The 13,620-nt window shown below is 67.9% G+C and overlaps 2 protein-coding genes across 2 annotated transcripts; both read left to right on the forward strand.

Moving 5' to 3' along the window:
- Positions 1-1,231: 1,231 nt before the first annotated feature.
- LOC130597060 (inactive phospholipase C-like protein 2) lies at positions 1,232-11,265 on the forward strand. The gene is made up of 6 exons (XM_057405273.1): positions 1,232-1,420; positions 6,009-8,498; positions 8,678-8,881; positions 9,355-9,430; positions 10,560-10,669; positions 10,874-11,265. Exons 1-6 carry the CDS (start codon positions 1,232-1,234, stop codon positions 11,057-11,059), a joined length of 3,255 nt encoding a protein of 1,084 aa, XP_057261256.1. The 3' UTR covers positions 11,060-11,265.
- Positions 11,266-12,688: 1,423 nt separating this feature from the next.
- On the forward strand, positions 12,689-13,284 carry HCRT (hypocretin neuropeptide precursor; the record flags this gene model as incomplete). Its single annotated transcript, XM_057405267.1, has 1 exon — positions 12,689-13,284. A coding segment is annotated over one exon (435 nt), but the record flags the coding sequence as incomplete, so codon positions are not given.
- Between the last annotated feature and the right edge of the window lie 336 nt (positions 13,285-13,620).

Below are 13,620 nucleotides of genomic sequence, written 5' to 3' on the forward strand. Positions count from 1 at the left end.
CTGGGGAAGGGGCAGCCATGAATATTTAACCAGTTCAGTGGCCGCCTGGGGCTGTTCGTGGCACTGGTCGGGTCCCCTCCTGCTCTCAGGGTTGATGTGCTCGGAGCCTGCTGTGCAGGCAGCTGCTGCCGGAGGCGGGGAAGGCAGGGCACTGGCAGAAGACAAAGTGTTGAATAAGGGCCACACAAAGCATCCCCCAGGTGCAGCCAGAACCTCTAACAGGGATGGAAACGGGGCTCAGCCCCCTCCTGCCATCCCTGCTGGAGAGCCTGGAACAAAGCTCCTGCTCAGATTAGGGGAGAAGCAGTGCCTGTGGCTGCGGGGATGCCTCGGAGGGGATTGTTGCCAGGGCCATGGGAACACTGGTGCTGGGCTTTTGGCATCGGGTGTGCCTGGCACCGGCAGGGAACAGGCTGGGATTTAACGGGGAGAGGGTGGGTGGTGGCTGGATGGAGGTGGGGGGCCAAGCCTGGCAAGGAGGGGCAATGGGAGGGGGTTTCTTGGACAGCCCTGAGCCAGCAGGGACCTGTGAGGCAGCATCCAACCCAGAGAGCCCAACGGTGCTGGTCCTGCTGCCTGTGCCACGCTCCCCATGCAGCTGCTGGCATCCAGGGTCAGCATAAACCACTCTGGAGGCCCCACAGGGACCCGGCCCCTGGGAAAAGCCTCGACCCCCTGCCCGGGAGGGCTGCGCTGGGCCGGGGCTCCAGCCGGTGCCCGAGGCGCTGACCCCGCTGGAGGCTGCAGGGGGGGTTTGGGTGCTGGGCTGCAGGGTGCGAGGTCGATGTGAGTGCCGGGCTGCAGCGTGCAGCGTGTTTCGGGTGCCGGCTGCAGGTACCAAGGCTGCGGGGTGCGGTTCCCTGTGGGTGCCCGGCTGCCGAGTGCGGGCTTGGCCGCGGTCCCACCGGGATGGGGCAGCCGCCAGGCCCGGAAGCTGCGGTACTGGGCGGAGGCCGGTGGTGGTGGGGGGGATGCTCGGTACCCGGTGCCCCATCCCCGTTCCCAGCCGCTGCATCCCGGGGTTTCGGGGGCGGGAGGGGGGGGGGGGGGGGGGGGGGGGGGGGGGGGCGCCCGTCCCCGTCCGCGTCCCCGCCCCCGGCCCGTCCCCTCCTCCCGGCCGCGCCGCCTCCCGCCCGCTCCGCCACTGAGCCCCTCAGCGGCGGCGGCGGCGGGCGCAGGCTCCGGGGGCGCCCGGGGCCCCGCGGCGGCCGCTGCCCTGAGGCCGCGGGGGATGGCGGAGGGGCCCCGGGGCCCCCCGCCGCCGGGCTCGCCGCGCCCAGCCCCGCCGCTGCCCAACGGGCCCCGCGGCGGCGGCGGCGGCGGCGGCGGCAGCCCCGGGTCGGGCTCGGGCAGCAGCAGCCGCGAGGACTCGGCGGAACGGAGCCCCGCGCCCGCCGCGCCCCGGGCCAGCATCATGAAGGTGAGAGCCCCGCGCCGGCCCCTCCCGCCCATCCCCGCACCGGGATCCAGCGCCCCCCGGGCACCGGCGCCGCCGGCACCTGCGCAGCGCTCGGGGCACCGAGCCGTGCCCCCCGGGGCGCCGCGGGCACCGGCCCTGCCTGCCCACGGCGCTGCCCGTGCCCGCAGACCCCCCCCCCTTCCGCCCCCGGTTTGTGGAGCTGCAGCCCCGGATCGGTGCCCGGGGGTTGCCCCCGCCCGCGGCACCGGGCTCACCGGCGCTGTTCGTGCCAGCGCTGCCTCAAGTCCTCTTGCCCTTCCTGGCACCCGGGTCCCCAAGGGCAAAGCCTGGCTCGGGCTTTGCGTGCTGCGGGACCAGGCCTGTCTCTGCGTGGCCGTGGGGCATCCTGTCCAGCCACTGCTGAGCCCATGGGTTCCCGAATAGCCATGCTGCTCCTGCTGCACCGCAGCATCACCCTGTCCCGCTCAGGGCACCCATGGGTGCTGGTGAGGAGATGCCTGAGCCTGACTCCTGAGCACCTTCTGCTTTCCCATCCTTGCTCTTGCCAAGGTGCTGAGCCCTGGGCCCAGCCTGGCCAGCACCCGACCTGCTCTCGACACCTCTCCAGAGCCGTACTGTGGCTGGGCAGGGGTTCTGGGCCCCGCAGGGTCTCTGGGGGTCTGGTGGGCAGGGGGCCACATGCGTGTTTTCCTCAATGAACCCCTCTAATTGTGCTTCTGCCGGCGGTGCTCGCCGACACAATAGGTCTTGTCCGCCCGAGACCCGCCTCCCCACTCCTGGCAGCCTATTTAAAGCTGGGATTGCTCCGGTGCTATTAATACCCGGTGTGGGGGCTGTTCCTGTGGGGCCGGCACAGCCCCGCTCTTCTGCCCCCATGGACCAGGTTCTTTGAGCAGAGCCGTTGGTCCCTCCTCAGGGCACCCGGTGGGACCCCGTGTCCCAGCCGGGCTGTGCCCCACGCGGTGACACTCGAGAGACCTCCTGGTGCTTCCATGCAGCCAGAGGCCCTTGCCGGTGTGGGTCTGTGCCCGGTTTCCTTGGGGACCTGGCCAGGGTCTCCCTCTTCTCCCAGGGATCAGCCGTGGGTGCTGCAGGCTGGGGTTGATGCTCTCGCTTGCTCCCGGGCTGGGCACATCCCCGTCACCGCTGTGCGTCACCACGGGATTTGGCCTCACGTGAAGGTCGGGTGGCCCAGGGCCAGCGCTGCTGCGGGAGGTCAAACCCGGACGGCGTTCCCAGCATCTGCTCATCCGTCAGGCATCAACAAAGCCCATCCGGGGACTCATCCTGCCCTGGTGCTGGAGGGTCCACGCCGAGCTCCTCCGGCCCCCACCTGTTTGGAGGCAGGGGTTCTGCTGCTTCCCCAGAGCAGCAGGAGCAGGGGTCCTCTGCCAGCCCCTCCATCACCAATGGGCTGAGACCCCCCGGTGTGGAAGGGAGCAGCTCGCACCAGCCCTGCACAGCACCTGGGGAGAGGGTCCATGGGGACCCCTGACAGGTCTGGGCCCCATCCAGCCCCAGCAGGACCTAGGGAGCAGATTCCCAAGCCCAGATCCCTGGGGGATGCTGAGGCTGTTCCTGCGCTGTGGGGTCTGCGGCCGCTTCCCACCGAGGTGGGTGGGAGTCAGGGGTTGCACCCACTGCTCCGCCGTGGTGCTGGTGCAGGGGCTGCGGAGCAGGGAGGGGGCTTGGCGCGATGGGCAGAGCCGAGCTGCAGGCAGGGCAGGGGCTGCCTGATGGAGTGGAGGCACGTGTGGGAAGAGCTGACGGAGCTGGTATTTTTTGGGATTTCCAGAACAGGCTGGAGGAGTGAATCTGAAAGCGAGAGGCATCGGCTGCGCTGGGGCAGGGGATGCAGCATCCCCATACCCTGCCTATAGGACCTGCTCCCTGCTTTCTTCCCAGGCTGGAAGCAGAGGGGGCTGGAGCTCCGGTGAGGATGCTGGAGTGGGAACGGGGAATACAGGATCAGTTCCACCCCGCTGCAGGAGGCGACCCTTCCCCAGCGCCCCACTGTCCTGTCCCCTATGCCCCATCCCCATCCCACTCCCGCCCCAGGAGCTGCGCGGTCCCTCTGTGCCGAGCTCCGGCTCCTCGGCCCCTACTGGGTAGCGGCAGCTGGTGCCGCGAGGAGTGGATGTGTCACTCGCTTTCTTCTTGGCAGGGAACAAACGGTGATAGAAAAGCCCTGGCTGTGCCTGGCCTCCCACTGCCTCCGCTCCGGTGCTGCCGGCTGCTGCCGCCTGCACCCCAGCCCGGGAAGGGGGCAGCGGGAAGAGGTGGGATGTGGGGAAGCAGGTTGTGGGGGAGCGATGTCTCGGCCAGGCTGGGGAGCAGCTCTGTCCCCAGGGCCGCGAGAGGGATCCTGCTCTCCTGGCTGGACAGCAAAGCCGTGGTCAGGCCGAGACACCACAGCCCCAAAGGCTTTCGGTTCCTCCGTCTCCTGCTGTCACGAGCTGCTGGGGGGGGGAACGACACGGACACAGCAGACAAGGGGGGGATCTTCCCATCCTTGTGCTTGGGAGCGGGTTGTGTGGCCAGGGACAACGGCCGTCACGAGGCAGCTGGGATGAGGGCTGCTGCACTCGCCAGGGCACCCATCGCAGGAGGCTGGCGAGGTGCTGAGCACATGCAGCAGAGCCGGGCAGAGCGCAGGCAGCCGGGTTGAGACGTGCCCTCTGTGCCCACCTGGGTGCCCACACTTGCCTTTGGCATCGCGGTTGGTGCCGCAGAGCTGGGCTGTGTCGGTGCCATGTGTGTGGCAGTGGCACAGTGAGCGGGATGCTCTGCCCTGTTACCGGGGATGCTCCTTGCTCCCGTGGGTGCCACATCCTCCTGCCTGCGCTGCTGCTGGTATCACCTTGTGCTCGGAGGCCTGCCTGCCCGCACTGCTGCTGCCTGCACTGCTGCTGCCTGCATTGCTGCTGCTTCCTGCGCCTCACAGAGCATTCAGTGAGGTATCCCCAGGGTCGAAGCCCTCCTGTATAAGGGGCTGCGTGGGATCAGCAGCTTTTCCCTGCTGGTCCCCAAGTAGGGGTGAGAAGCCCAATGCACTGCCCCAGGCACCGGCTCCCCTTCCCAGGGCTGGGAGGATGGGGGCTGCGGGGAGGGTGCTGGGTGTTCACCCGCCTGCCCTGCGGTGGGTGCAGCGGGAGGCAGGTCCCGGAGCTGGGTGCAGCGGTCCCCCCGCCCGTGTTTCCTTTCCGGATGGATTTCCTGTTTTCGGCTCTGGGCCCGGTGCGGAGCCGCCCGGTGGTGTGTGTGTGTGTGTGTGTGTGTGTGTGTGTGTGTGTGTGTGTGTGTGCTGGGGCGAGCAACGGGCCCCCGAGCTGCTGGGCAGGATGGAGCCATTTGCGGTGCTCACATCACCCCTCGAGGGTGATGGAGCTGCTGCTTGCGGGAAGAGTCTGGAGTCCTTTGCCATGGGGCTGGCCGATGCTGCGACCAGGATCCAGCTGGCTCTAACGTGGGGCCAAGGGCTAGGGCTGGTTTTCCCCTTCCCTTGGGATGTGTCCCGGGCATCCCTGGGGAGCTGCCTGGGTTCCTGCATGCCCCGTCCTGATTGCCCCTGGGCTGTGGACTGGGGCAGAGTCATATCCTTTGGGGTCAGGCATAGGGACGTGCTCACCCAGGCTGCCCACCCGCTCCTGTTTGAAGCTCTTGGGGTGCCGGAAGGGGACATCCCATCACCCTCAACCTGGACAGCTGGGCAGGACCTGCCCCTGCTGGAGACACCACCAGATTAGAGGTGACTCACCATAATCTTGAAGAAGTGGATTAAATCTCCTCCTACTGCGCTACTTAATGAAATCTATCCCATAATATGCTCCCAGCCCTGCTGTTCCCCCCCCCCCCCTTCCCCTACCCTCTCCAACCCCTTGGCAGCAGGGTCCCTTTCCCTGCTGAGCAGCAGGGTTGGCATGGGGGTACGCGCAGCAGCATCACCAGCTCTGTGGGATGGGGCCGTGGACCACACTTGTCCACAGCGAGTGGCACTGGTGGTGACTGGTGTCCTGCAGCGCTCCCCAGCAGACGCAGTGGGGGGCTTAGGAGGGGTCGCCAGGGCAGCAATGGGGGTGCATCACCAAGGGGCACCCCACACATCCTTGCACCTCACTGCTGTGGTGCCTGCAGCCGGTCCCTGGAGTGCAGGGGAAGGTGTGAGGGGCCATGGGGGGAGCCCCAGTGCAGGGATGGGGATGCTGTGGGCATGGGTGGCTCCTGCAGGCACCTGGTTTCCTCCGGCATCCCCAGGCCAGGGAGATGCCTGCGTGCGGCCGTGCCTCTGGGGGTGAGTGAGCAGTGGGGACGGATCCGGCTCAGGGCTGGGAGCAGGAAGGAAGGAAGGAAAGCAGAGTTAAAATAAACCAGGCAGCGAGCTATGGGGGAGGCCAGGGCTGGAGCCGGCTCCCAGCCTCCAGGGATTGGGTTGGATTGGGGCAGACTTGGGCTTCATGAGGCAATGGGGTGCCCTGGGGCACCCTGGGGTGCTGTGCTGTGCATTGGGGCTAGGCTGGGGAGAGCGTGGTGGGGCGCGCACTGCCTGCCCCATCCCTGACGGCTCTGTCCCCTTCTCCCACCGTGGCAGGATGGGTCCCGGCAGCGGCCGCCGCAGAAGAAGAAGACGGTGTCCTTCAGCACCATGCCCAACGACCGCAAGATCAACAGCACGGCCGCCTGCATCTCCTTCATGCTGGAGGGCTGCGAGCTGAAGAAGGTGCGCTCCAACTCGCGCATGTACAGCCGCTTCTTTGTGCTGGATGCTGACATGCGCTCCGTGCGCTGGGAGCCCTCCAAGAAGGACTCGGAGAAGGCCAAGATCGAGATCAAGTCGGTCAAAGAGGTGCGCGTGGGCAAGAAGACGCCTGTCCTGCGCAGCAATGGCCTCTCCGACCAGTTCCCGGACGAGTGCGCCTTCTCCATCATCTATGGAGACAACTACGAGTCCCTGGACCTGGTGGCCAGCTCGGCTGATGTGGTGAGCGCCTGGGTGATGGGGCTCCGGTACCTGGTGTCCTATGGGAAGCACACCCCCGAGGCGCCCGGGACCGGCCACCCCAGCCTCCGGACGTCTTGGATCTCGTCCGTCTTCGACCTCGCCGACCTGGAGAAGTCCGGCCGCATCCCCGTAGCCCGCGCCGTGCAGCTGATCAAGGCGCTCAACCCCGGCATGAAGACCTCCACCATCGAGCTGAAGTTCAAGGAGCTGCAGAAGGCCAGCGAGCGTGCCGGTGCCGAGGTGCCCTGCGACCTCTTCGTGGAGGCGTACTGCGAGCTCTGCACCCGCCCCGAGATCTTCTTCCTGCTGGTGCAGTTCTCCAGCAACAAGGAGTACCTGGGTCTGAAGGACCTGCTCATGTTCCTGGAGGTGGAGCAAGGCATGGAGGGAGTGACGGAGGAGAAGTGCTTGGAGATCGTTGGCAAGTACGAGCCCTCCAAGGAGGGCCGGGAGAAGGGCTACCTGGCCATCGATGGCTTCACACGCTACCTGCTCTCCGCCGACTGCTCCATCTTCGACCCGCAGCACCGCAAGGTGTGCCAGGACATGGCCCAGCCCCTCTCCCACTACTACATCAGCTCTGCCCACAGCGCCTGCCTGCTGGAGGACAACTTCTGGGGCCGCTCAGACATCAGCGGCTACATCAGCGCCCTGGGCTTGGGCTGCCGCAGCATCGAGCTGGTGCTGTGGGACGGCGCCGAGGGCGAGCCCGTGGTCTACACCAGCCCCTCGGCCGCCTCCTGCGTGCCCTTCCGCGCCGTGGTGGGGCTGATCGACCAGCACGCCTTCACCGCCTCTGCCTACCCGCTCATCCTCTGCCTGGTGGTGCGGTGCTCAGCGCCCCAGCAGCGCCTGGCCGCACAGTGCCTGCGCAAGACGCTGGGCGAGAAGCTGTACCTGGAGCCCCCCAACCCCGCTGCCTCCTACCTGCCCTCGCCGGAGCAGCTCAAGGGCCGCATCCTCATCAAGGGCAAGAAGCTGCCTCCCGGCTGCGAGGACAGCGAAGGGGAGGTGTCGGACGAGGAGGAAGGCCGGGAGCTGGCGCGGCGGCTGGGCCAGGAGGAGCGGGAGGTGCCGGACACGGCTGGCCCCCGGCGCCTGCGCCTCAGCCGCGAGCTCTCGGAGCTGGTGAGCCTGTGCCAGGCCGTCCCCTTCCAGGACTTCGAGAGCTCGCGGCGCGGGCAGCGGTACTGGGAGATGTGCTCCTTCAGCGAGGTGGAGGCGGGACGCTTCGCCAACGAGTGCCCGGCCGAGCTGGTGAGCTACAACAAACGGTTCCTGTCCCGCGTCTACCCCAGCCCCATGCGCATCGACGCCAGCAACATGAACCCGCAGGACTTCTGGAAGTGCGGCTGCCAGATGGTGGCCATGAACTACCAGACGCCGGGGCTCATGATGGACCTGAACGCGGGCTGGTTCCGGCAGAACGGCGCCTGCGGCTACGTCCTGCGCCCCGCCATCATGCGGGAGGAGGTCTCCTACTTCAGTGCCAATGCCAAGGACTCCTTGCCCGGGGTGCCCGCGCAGCTCCTCCACCTCAAGGTCATCAGCGGGCAGAACCTGCCCAAGCCCAAGGGCTCGGGGGCCAAGGGGGAGGTGGTGGAGCCCTACGTCTGCGCTGAGATCCACGGCATCCCGGCCGACTGCGCCGAGCACCGCACCAAGACGGCCCTGCAGAGCGGGGACAACCCCATCTTTGACGAGAGCCTGGAGTTCCAGATCAACCTGCCCGAGCTGGCTGTCCTGCGCTTCGTCGTGCTGGATGATGACTACATCGGGGATGAGTTCATCGCCCAGTACACCATCCCCTTCGAGTGCCTGCAGCCCGGCTACCGCCACGTCCCGCTCCAGTCCCTCGCGGGGGAGCCTCTGCCCCACGCCACCCTCTTCGTGCACGTGGCCATCACCGACCGCCGCGGCGGGGGCAAGGGGCACCGGCGGGGGCTGTCGGGGCGCCGGGGCCGCCGGGTGCGGGAGTACACGTCCACCAAGGCCACCGGCATCAAGGCCATCGACGAGGTCTTCCGGACGGCGACGCAGCCGCTGCGGGAGGCCACCGACCTGCGGGAGAACGTGCAGGTATGGACCACGCAGGGGCACTGGGGACCTAGGGGAGGATGGGGCTGGCCTGTGAGCAGTGGGGAGCATCCCCTTCTTCCTGGGGGAGTCAGGTGAGGGGCCTCATCTGGAGCAGAGAGCCAGGAGAATGGGGACATTCCCTCCCTGTCAGAGCCCCTGACGCTGGTCTCTACCCGCAGAATGCCCTGGTCTCCTTCAAGGAGCTGTGTGGTCTGACGCCTGCCGCCAACATGAAGCAGTGCATCCTGACGGTGGCCGCGTGGCTGCTGCACAGTGACAGCTCGCCCAGTGTCACCCTCAACCTGGCAGAGAAGTACCCCCCCATGGAGGCCCAGGGCCCCATCCCGGACCTGCTGCGCAAGGTCCTCACCGCCTACGAGACGGTAAGTGCCGTGTCCCACCGGGGCTCGACTCCTTATGGGGATGCTCCGCAGGGCCAGGGGCACCAGGACAACCAGGACAGGGCACCCTGACTCCCTGCACCCATCGCGGTGCACAGGGAGGCTGCTGGGGGCTGCCCATGGAGGACCCTTGTCAAGGAGCAGGTTGACCCAGCTCAGTCTGAGCCCTGGGACCCAGCAGCCCCCGTCCCCTGCACTGTGTGCCAGGGCTGCTCATGGGGAGTCCTACGGTCCTGCCTGGTGGGAGAAACCCCATTAACAGCCAGAGCAGCTTCCTTCCTTTGTGTTGGAGGGGCCCTGCTCCAGCCCAGGGCCAGCCAGGCAGGGTCACCCTGTGCACAGCTGGGTGAGGAGAGCCAGACCCCAAGCACCCCACTGAGGCAAGGGGCAGCCCCTGCCCGAGCCCCTTCTCCCCACCCGCTCTGCCCAGCTCCTCACAGCACCCCTCTCCCCAGATGATCCAGACCAGCCGGACGCTGATCGAGTCGGCCGATGCGGTGTACAGCAAGCTCATCCAGGCACAGCAGGCAGGTGGGTCCCGGGGCACCTCTAACCCTGGTGCTGCTCCGTGCCACAGACCTGGGCGCATCCCGGACGGGGTCCCTGCAGGGCTCGGTTCAGTGGGTCCGGCACCAAGATCTGGACCTGGGCACAGGCATGGGAGAGGGATTCCTGGCTCTGGTGGTCCTGAGCCTGCCTCTGGTGTGGTTGTGGGAGCCTGCGCGGTGCTGGGTGCCATCGGGGTGCTTGGGGCCACGCCGGGGCAGGGTGCTGAGTGGGTGGGCTGCAGGGGCTGTGCGGGAGGGAGCGGGGAGAGGGAGGCGAGCGGAGGAGGCTGATGAGGAAGCGGGGAAGAGTCATTATCTGCCAACCGCCGCAATATAATTAGCACCAGAAAGAACAGACCGGGGCTGATGGCAGGAGCGGCAACCGAGTGCTAGGACTCCCAAAACACGTGGCTGAACCCACACAGGCAGGTGCCGCCGCTGCCTGCCCCGGCTCCCCCCGGCCTGCCCGGGCCCCCCAAGCCGGTCCCAGCCTTGCTGCCGGCAGCTCTGGTTGTTCCCTGCCAGAAACCATCCCGAGCTCTTGGCTTTGGGCTCTGCCGCCGCTGCCAGCGCTGGGGGGAAGCAGTCGGAGGGCGGGGGGGGGCACGGTCTGGGTGCGCGGCCGGGTGGGCTCCTGTGGCGATGGGGGTGTCGTGGGGCAGGGAGCGCTTTGGGGGCTGCAGCCTCATCCCCGTGCCCAGGCGCTGCCTGCCCCCCCTTGCACCCCTGCAGTGCCCGGTGCCGGTGCCGGGTGCGGTGCGGGAGGCGGGGGGTGAGTGACAGCCCGTGGGTGAACGGGCTGCGTGGGAGCCTCGCGTGGGCCCGGAGCCGGTGCTGCGTCAGGACGGTGAATGCGGCACCGCTCACGGGGACGTCACGCGGAGCACGGCGGGGGCAGCCCCGCACCGAGCCCCCCGGGGGGGAGCCGCGGCGTGGAGGGGCCGGAACCCAGAACCAAACGGGGCTGGGACCGAGCGCGGTGCCGAGGGGATGGCTCCGGCAGCCGTGGGAGCGGGCTCCGGCTGCAGGACGATGGGGAGCCGCCGTCCTGCATCCCTGAGCCGGGAGAAGGGAGTCCCCGTCCCCGCTCAGCACCGCTCCCGTGTGCGCAGGAATGGACTTCCACAAGGAGCTGCACCGCATCGAGGCCAAGGAGGGGCTGCGGGGCCGCAAGCTGCAGAAGGCGCTGGAGAGCTTCGCTTGGAACATCACAGTGCTGAAGGTGAGGGGCCAGGGCTGCGCGGCCCCCGCCCGGCTCACCCGAACCCCGAGGATGCTCCGGGAGCGATGGCGATGGCACGGACCCGCTCGGGGGGTCCAGGCGGCCCCGCTCATAGGGGGTGGCTGATGGAGCACCCCACGCTCCGCAGCAGGGGGTCCGGGGAGCCCGAGTGGGGCAGCCCCGATGACGGCGTCTCCCCGGCAGGGCCAGGCTGACCTCCTCAAGCACGCCAAGGCCGAGGCGCTGGACAACCTGTGGCAGATCCACAACGCGGGACAGTCCTGCGGCATCGGCAGGAACGGCTCGGCCTCACCGGAGCCCTCCCGGCTGCGCGCCCCGTTGGAGCCCATCCCGGAGACAGAAGGAGGCGGTGAAGCGGCGTCCTGCTGACCCCGGCCTGGGGCTCGGGGGCCCGGACTGAGCACTCCCTGGCTGCAGGGACAAGGACCAGGGAGCCCCATCCTGCCCGTAGACAGGCAGCTGCGTGCCTGCAGGCTCCGTGAGCGAAGGGACGCGTGTGGGGCTGTGCTCTGCCGTGCCGAAGGGCTGCGGTGGGGCCAAGAGGGAGGCTGGGGACGGATGAGCCTGCTCCAGCTCTCTCCCTGGCCTGAGCTCCCGGGGCCTCCATCCGCTTCCAGAGCGAGTGCCCTGCCGCAGGGCCGGCGGGGATGCTGGCACCCCTGTGTGTGTGGACCCCCAGTCTGCCGTGCCAGACCCCTCTTGTGTTACAGCCCGGGGCTGGGCTTCTGCCCCCTCCAGGGCCATGGGGTTTGCCTTCACCACCCCAAAGATGGGTCCAGGCAGGAGTTGTGGCTTCTGGCATCAGGGAAACATCAGGGCTTATTCCCTAGGGAGAGAGGGTCCTGGCACAAGCACTGTGCAGGGGGTGGTCTGGGGTCGGACTGGGGCTGTGGAGCATTATAAAGAGTGTGAGACCCACCAAGGTGCCCTGCTGCTCCCTCTGGGTGCCTGGTGCAGGGCTGAGGTGGGATGGGGTTACTGAGGGGGATGAAGGGTGGCACCATTGCTCCCCATCACCAGCCATGCTCGGAGTGACGACTCCCCATGTCAAGGAGCCGTGCGGCTGCTCGGCACCCATTTGTTCAGGAAGCTAATTAGCCTAATGGGGACCCAGGGAACAGACCCTTGTGCTGCTGCTGTCAGGAGCAGCCCAGCGCTGCCCTTCGGCCCCTTTGTGCCTGCCCGGCCATGGGGCCCATGGGCAATTATGGCCTCATTAGTGCCAGGCGTCCCGGCAGCGCCATGGCCCCTGAGCACCCGCACAATGAGGAGCTGCAAATGAGGGGAAAGGCCTGGCCGGTCTCCGGGCTACAGGCCCGTGTCTCCCAGAGACCGGCCGCAGCCGCCTGGCCCCGCCGGTATTTTTGGCATCACTATTGTGCCGGGGCCTATAAAGCGGCAGCTGTGGCGGTGGCACAGGGTGCTGTGCTCCCGGCTGCCCAGCGGGACATGCCCAAGCGCTGCTCGGCCGCCTGAAGACCCCAGAAAGGATGGAGGTGCCCAACACCAAGGTGGGGTGGGGTGTTGCAGCCCATGGGACCAGGAGGGCAGCGATGGGGGAGAGGTTGGGATGTGGGGCTGGGGGTGTGAGGGGGCCTGGGCAATTCCTCGGGAAGCTGGGAGCTCAAGGCTCCTCGCCAGGGCTCCCCAGCTGTGGCCAGTGGCCACTTGAGGGGCTCAGCCCTGCTTGGGCTCCTCAGGAGGGAGCTGGACGCGTGGTGCCTGTGGTGCCAAGTGTGGGTGCTCTGGCACTCGGCAGCAAGGGGAGGGTGTTGGCTGCGGCTGCCTTGTGCTGGTGAGGGCACCCACATCAGGCTGCTGGTCACAGTGTGGTTGGGGTCCATGGGTGCTGGGGATGGGGGGGGATTGTGCTGCCGTGCACTGGGAGTGGGGTTGGGACCCTGCAGCAGCGCTGCAGTGACCAGGGCAGACAGGGCTGACACCGGTGGGCACGGCACGCTGCCCGGTGGTGCTGCTGCTGCCCTGCACTAACGCTGCCCATCGCTCCAGCAGCTCCAGAGAGCTGCCTGCCTCTTGCTCCTGCTCCTGCTCTGCTCCCTGGCTGCTGCCCGGCAGAGTCTGCCCGAGTGCTGCCGGCAGAAGACCTGCTCCTGCCACATCTATGACCTCCTGCACGGCATGGGCAACCACGCCGCCGGCATCCTCACACTGGGCAAGAGGAAGAGTGGCCCCCCGGCATTCCAGAGCCGGCTCTACCGCCTGCTGCACAGCTCCGGCAACCACGCCGCGGGCATCCTCACCATGGGCAAGCGTGGGGAGCGCCCTGGCACCACCTGCCACGACGCATCGGGCTGCCCCATGGGTGCAGGCACTGACACCAGCCCCGCCAGCCCCAGGGACCAGTGCCAGGGACACTCGGGGAAGGACCTGACCAAGAGCCAAGCCCAGAGAGCTGCTAAGAGCTTTTATTGAGAGGGGTGGGGGCAGCAGGAACAGAGTGAGGACCCATAGGGGGGCATCCCTGGGACACACACCTGGAGCTCGGTGTAAATAGCACTTTGACATACCTCCTCCTGGCCTGGCCCAGCCTGCTCAGGGCGCTGCAGGCACCGCCGGCCTTTTACAATAAATGATAGCCCGATGTTACCTGGCTCTGCCTTCTCTCTGGGGAGGGTTACGTGGGGCTGGGTCCCAGCAGGGCCAGAACTGGAGTGAACAGAGCCAGGACCCGGCTGGCTGGGAGCTGAGGGGTGTTTGTGAAGCCCCTATAAGGGCTCAGAGCATCCCCATCACAGCACCAGGGAGCCTCGTGGGCACCCGCGCTTGGTCCCCACCACCCCGGCCCTGCGCAGGGGCCTGGGGAGGCTCCGGCTGGGTCCTGTCACCCCCGGCTGCCGCTCAGGGCACGGCCTTGCCCTGCAGCCCCCGGGCTCAGCCGTAAGCAGCGGGGGTGATGCTGGTGCCTCCGG

Source organism: Pezoporus wallicus, unplaced genomic scaffold, assembly GCF_028554395.1.
Source record: "Pezoporus wallicus isolate ANWC-B61680 ecotype Strahan unplaced genomic scaffold, APGP_CSIRO_Pwel_v1 contig_14230, whole genome shotgun sequence".
Lineage (NCBI taxonomy): Eukaryota > Metazoa > Chordata > Aves > Psittaciformes > Psittacidae > Pezoporus > Pezoporus wallicus.

Bases quoted from the DNA above. Each gene is read 5' to 3' on its own strand.
- LOC130597060 (XM_057405273.1), top strand. From the start codon at position 1,232: ATGGCGGAGGGGCCCCGGGGCCCCCCGCCGCCGGGCTCGCCGCGCCCA. The intron at 8,882-9,354 runs GTAAGTGCCGTG...CCCTCTCCCCAG, and splicing joins TCCTCACCGCCTACGAGACG to ATGATCCAGACCAGCCGGAC. The intron at 10,670-10,873 runs GTGAGGGGCCAG...TCTCCCCGGCAG, and splicing joins GGAACATCACAGTGCTGAAG to GGCCAGGCTGACCTCCTCAA.